The 6,000-nt window shown below is 41.6% G+C and overlaps 2 protein-coding genes across 2 annotated transcripts; both read left to right on the top strand.

Moving 5' to 3' along the window:
* Positions 1-1,858: 1,858 nt before the first annotated feature.
* LOC140544428 (uncharacterized) lies at positions 1,859-4,150 on the top strand. The gene is made up of 4 exons (XM_072667950.1): positions 1,859-2,035; positions 2,665-2,839; positions 3,023-3,224; positions 4,090-4,150. The coding sequence occupies exons 1-4, from the start codon at positions 1,859-1,861 to the stop codon at positions 4,148-4,150; spliced, it is 615 nt and encodes a 204-aa protein (XP_072524051.1).
* Positions 4,151-5,179: 1,029 nt separating this feature from the next.
* Positions 5,180-5,950, top strand: cox19 (cytochrome c oxidase assembly factor COX19). Its single transcript, XM_072667592.1, has 3 exons — positions 5,180-5,339; positions 5,519-5,630; positions 5,753-5,950. Exons 1-3 carry the CDS (start codon positions 5,258-5,260, stop codon positions 5,841-5,843), a joined length of 285 nt encoding a protein of 94 aa, XP_072523693.1. The 5' UTR covers positions 5,180-5,257; the 3' UTR covers positions 5,844-5,950.
* The last annotated feature ends 50 nt before the right edge of the window (positions 5,951-6,000 follow it).

Below are 6,000 nucleotides of genomic sequence, written 5' to 3'. Positions count from 1 at the left end.
AAAAACATTAGCAAAGGAGCTGCAATGGAAATTGATTACATATTCCCTATCACATGATGTCCCCAGACTGGGAGGTGATTGACAGTGGAGCTCTGAGCCTTTGCTAGCATTTGAATGTAGGATCTCTTCGCATGTAATAATTTAGACCGTTGCACCACTCAAAGCTATAACATTCCACTACATGAAAAAATGGTTCTCAGCTTTCCATTCAATTAAATGTACATGGTGTCACAACTGTCTAACTGCCCCCTTGTTTAGCAAGATTGTAATTGCAACTTTGAATCCTGTCAACACCTCAGTTCAGAAGTATGAGAATAGGGAGGCCTCCCGTCATGTGATAGGGAAGGTTCTTACCTATAGATTGAGAGGTAAGGACACAGACTGAACATCTTACAAAATATTTCAGTTGCACCTCATAATGCAGAAGTAAAAATGTGAATTAGGAGAATGTCTGACCAAGTAATTTAGAAAAACGCCCTGTTATTAGTTACTTAATTATTATTATCCTTCCATTTTTGGCACAGTGAACGTAAGAGCAAGCACATCTACAGACTCTTTCAGTTTAAGGGGTTAATGTGACACATTAGTAATACTACTACTACTACTACTACTACTAATAATAATAATAATAACAACAGCTCTGATAAATGTCTTAACCCCTTAACGGAGCAAGGCAGGACCTCTGTAGAAACTGGGGGGGGCTTCTTTGAAAATAGAAGTTTGTAATTACACCTTTGGTTACCGACGGTCCATAGGCTGTTCAAGGGGTTAAGGACAGAGATAGTGAGGTTGTTCTAATACATAAAAATTGTTATTAAAAAAAGACAATAAAGAAAAAGATTGTTGGTCCAACTTTCCGATATTCTTGAGTTATTCTTGAGTGCTACTAAATAAATGAAAACGGATCCCATAAAAATCCCTCTTTTGTGAATCCGTTTGACAACAACTGTTTATTCATTGACTTATTTGTTCTTCTGTGGTTCTTCTGGAATGACACCTTTAAATGTAAGACTGTAGTGTATAAATCATCAATAAAATCTAAATCTAAATAAATACGTTAAATTAAAGCTTAGCTTATTGTTACTAACTGCTTCTGCTGCTAAAACAGGTCTGGGAAGAGAAGCAGCAGCCTCTTGGCCCTCCTGGCAGTGTTATGCTGCTCGCAGGGAGCAGCTGAACGCTGATGATAATTATGTTTAATGAGGTGGCCATTGTCGTCTGTGGAACACGCTACTGCAAATTACTCCCAGCATGGGGCTGAGGGGTCCATGGGGGGTTTTTGGCAAGGCTTGGGCGGGTGGGGGGGGGTTTGCTGTTTGTCCAGAGGCAGGGAGCCGAGGTCAACAGCAAGCGGCCCTATGGACGGCTCTCCACGCTCCAGCTCTCCACAGGCTGTTTGTCTGCAATTCAGGCCCTCACCCTATCTGTGTGTATGTGAATGGAGGTGAGGTGCTTGTCTTGCCCCATTGTGGGAACCTGTTATCTGTCCATTAGCCCAGACGACCTCCTCCCCTAACCCCCTCCGTCACCTCTAGCAGCTGATACATTTGCCAAACTGACCTACGTGCAATAGGGGGTTAAGGGGTGGGGCGAGCCATTTTGCTAATCCATTAACTACTAATTGTCTCCTCCTATCTTGTGGCTTTAACAAATAGAGGAATGAGAGAAAGGATGGCTGCACTTGGCTATATAAGCTGGAGAAGACAGGGACAGTCATAAGCCACTGATGCCTCGCAGAGGAAGAATCACACAGAGGACGACAAGCTTTTACTTTTGATGCAACTTTAAACACTAACCTCAGGCATTTCTAGCCACTTTGGAGGCCACACGCACCCTTTCTAGCTTTGGATCATCCGAGATGAACCCTGCAATGAGGTTCCTGCAAATCCTGTGTTTGTGTATGTTCGTGTCAGCTGTTCAGGCAAGGATCTGGGCCTGGATGCTCTCGATGCCCTATAGCCCTCCAAAAGAAAGACCAGTGGGACTAAGGGAAAGAGAGACAGAGACATACCCAGCCAGCCAGGAGGGGGATATGGTGAGTTAATGATGTTTCTCTGTGCCCTGATGCTTTTCATGTTATACAAATAGCATTTTTAATCAGTGTACTTTGTGTATTGAACATACACTACATGGACAAAAGTATTGGGACACCTGCTCAATGACAGAACATTCCAAAATCAAGGGTATTATACAGTTTATCCTGATTTTGTTAAAGTAACTGTCTCTACTGTCCAGTGAAGGCTTTCTACTAGATTTTAAAGAGCATTGCTGTGAGAATTTGATTGCATTCTGTGACAAGAGCCTTAGTGAGGATTAGTCAGGATGTTGCATTATCACCCCATCTCATCCCCAACTTATCCCACAAATATTGGATGGAGCACCAACCTTCATTCCTGAGAATACAGTTCCACTGCTCCACAGCTCAATGCTGGGAGGGCTTTATATCCCTCCAACCCATGCCTGGCATTGGGCACAGTAACCAATAGGTTCATGTTGATCTACTCCAGAGAGTCCTATTCTATTAGCAATACTTCTCTACAGGGACTAGACACTTTGACATCCCATCTGTCAGCAATGTGTGCAAAGGGGTGTCCATAAACATGTGGACATCTAGTGTCCATCAAGTTTCTGTTTCTTACTCTAATCGTCCTGTTTTTGTTTTAGGTGGCGTGTGAACATGACCGTGCATGTGGAAAGGGCTTCTCCTGTGATCGCCATTTCGGCCTGTGTGTTCCCCTGAGACAAGAGGGGAAGTACTGCCGCAGAGATGCTCAGTGTGTGCGTGGACTCAGCTGCATGTTCGGCAAATGCATCCGCAGCATCCCGGTGGGACAGGAGGGTAAGGACAACAGTATGCCCACAGATGAGCACCATTTAAACCATTAAATGATGGACATAAGGGCTGTGTACACAGTTCCTCCAGTATTCAATGTGCTTCTGTGACCCAAATTGCGGTCAGGGATGTACAGCCCCTTCCAGATTACTCATCAGTATGTAACTGTGGTCAACCTCTTTCTTTCAGGTGCCCGCTGTAAAGTAGATAAAGACTGTGGGTCCTCGATGTGCTGCGCTCGCCATCACGGTGAGATGGTGTGTAAAAGACGGCTGGTGCTGGGAGAAAGCTGCTTTGTGCCAGATGGAGGACTAGCCTTTAGCATCAACCAAATCTGCCCATGTGACGAGGGTCTGCTGTGTCGAGGAAATGGACAACCACAAAAAAGAGAGTGAGTAACATTACTGTATTCCTACATCCTGATCCACTGTAGGACAGTTTCATAGCAAAGGTGAATAGCAGAGTTAGATTTATTTAATTCACGCTACTTAAATAGAATCAACATATGATGGATAGTAGGGGAGTGCAGGGCAAACCTTACAAGCAGCCCAGATAAAAAAAACTGGGGCTAATGTGCTTCCCTTTCAGAGGATGTCAATTTAAAAACAAATTATTCCAAGTCATTTTGGAGCATTTCTATTGGTCCATTCACCGTGACCACCATTTCTATTGGTCCATTCATCATGGCCACCATTTATATTGGTGCATTCATTGTGACCATGACTACTGGTCCATTCGTCATGACCACCATTTTTACTGGTCCATTTATCTTGACTACTATTTCTATTGGTCCATTCATAGTGACTGCCATTTCTATCAGTCCATTCGTCATGACCACAATTTCTATTGGTGCATTCATCGTGACCACCATGTCTATTAGTCCATTCATTATGACCACCAATTATATTGGTCCATTCATCATAACTACTTCCTTAAACTACTATGTCTATTATAACTACGATGTCCATTCATAATGACCACCATTTCTATTGGTCCATTCATCATAACTACTGTTTCTATTGGTCCATTCATAGTGACCACCATTTCTATTGGTCCATTCGTTATGACCACCGTTTATTTTGGTCCATTGACATTTTGACACAATTTAAAGAACAGTTGCCAAGTTCCAATTATGCCAATACTGATTATCAGAGCTACTCCCATGCTTCCTATTGCCCTGACAATGTTGATAATGTTAATTTAGCTACAAACACAAATGGCAGGTCTAAGCTTACATCTCTTTTTTTGCTCCTCAGGACAGAATTTGTGTACCAGCCTGACTCCACCAGCTGGACCTGCCAAGTTCCGAAGCTTTGAGAACCCACACCTGCAAACCTAATTTATTAAACCACTGTATATATTGTTTGTAAACTGTACATATGAATTAAAAGCTTTATTCTTCTAAACTGTGTTCAGAAAAGCATGATGTTTCACGCTCAAGCAAAACAAACAAAAAAAAAACTCAAGCTTTAAACTGATTAGCCTAACGTGGGACATTTTTTTGTTTTTTTGCACTGTGGTGCTTTCTGATTAAACATTAATCCATCCTAATCTAAGATTGGACATTTGAGAAGTCATGTGATTTTGAGCACATGCCATCACAGCTTGTGTGAACCCATAGTTTTCTTGACTTTTATTGCTTTATCCAAGGAAGACCGACGCCAAATAAAGCTGGGCAGTGTCCCAATTTAAGGAAATTTAGCCTACAGTAACGTTTTGGAACAGAATCAAAGACAAATGGTCACAAATGTGCCTTTTTATTTTCTTTTCTTTTATTATCTTAACAACAGATTGTTGAGACCAAACAGGGAATGAAAGTCAAAAAATATTATACCAGTCCAGATCCTTCACCAGTCTTTCATATTACCAATAAACATGTACTGAAATAATAATAATGTATATTATGAGAGCAATATAACACATTTCCAAAATGTTACACAGTGTTTATTTAACCAGTTGGGTTGTTAATTACGTAGCAACATATTTTTTTATTTTCCTCATCGGTTCACTTAGATATGGTAAAGAACATTTTTAACACTGATTGATGAATTATTTAATACTGGTATTAAATATTCTTTATTGACTATATGTTTAGCTTTAATTCTAGGAACCCAGAGTTGTATTAGTCAGTATTGTAAAATAGCATAAACCACAGCAAAAAAAAAATACTGGCCTGTCATTTATAACGCAGAAGAATCTCCTGTCTTTTACGGGGTTAAATGCTTTTTCAAGACACAGTGTTTGCGTGATTGTGCGTGTTTGTGCGTGATTGTGCGTGTTGTGGACGCTCGGGCTCGGTGTGGACTTTTATTTTGAAATGTAGGGGAGGCGCAGTCGGCGGTGGGCTTCACGAACCAAGCGTGTCCTCTGCTTGGGGTAAATGTAGCTAGCTAGGTAGATCACAGAAACAGAGGCTAGCTAATCATGTCGACGGCGATGAATTTTGGAACCAAGGCGTTCAAACCTCGCCCGCCTGATAAAGGATCCTTCCCCTTAGATCATTTCGGTAACTGAGAAAACACGTTTCTGCTCGCTGTAGCTGACAGTAGCTAAACCAGTAGCTAGCTAGCCATGTCCTGATGGCAGCTGTCAGGTCTGCGCAGAGGCAGTCTTTAACTTAATGTCATATTCTCCTCGAATAAAAGTCAGTTTACCAGATAACCAGTCTTAATGTTGTATTCGCAGGTGAATGTAAAACGTTTAAAGAGGTGTTCATGCGCTGCCTCAAAGACAACAACTTCGACAGCTCTCTGTGTCGACTTCAGTCTAAAGAGTACCTGGAGTGCAGAATGGAGAAGTGAGTGAAGGAGACTGGAGAGATATTCAACTAACCAAGAACCCCTCCATCCATCCATCCATCCATCACTCACTCACTCACCCACTTACGATTTACAGCTCTCTCTTTTACACTTTGTTTAGGCAGCTGATGGCCAAGGAGCCTCTGGAAAAGCTGGGCTTCAGGGATTTGATGGACCAGTCCCAGGCAGAGAACAAGGAGGCAAACCTGTAGAGAATGATGAAGACCACTGTCTTTTCATTACTTTAGGTTGTTTAAGTTGTAAACGTTATTGTTTACATTATGTAAATTATGTACATATAAAAAGGTTTGATATGTAATGTTCTTGCCTTGTGTTTTTTTTTTCATATTTCAGTATCCTCATACTTTT

This window comes from Salminus brasiliensis, chromosome 22 (genome assembly GCF_030463535.1).
Source record: "Salminus brasiliensis chromosome 22, fSalBra1.hap2, whole genome shotgun sequence".
NCBI lineage: Eukaryota > Metazoa > Chordata > Actinopteri > Characiformes > Bryconidae > Salminus > Salminus brasiliensis.
The sequence above is the reverse complement of the archived record's forward strand: the minus strand, read 5'-3'. Positions and strand labels throughout refer to the sequence as shown.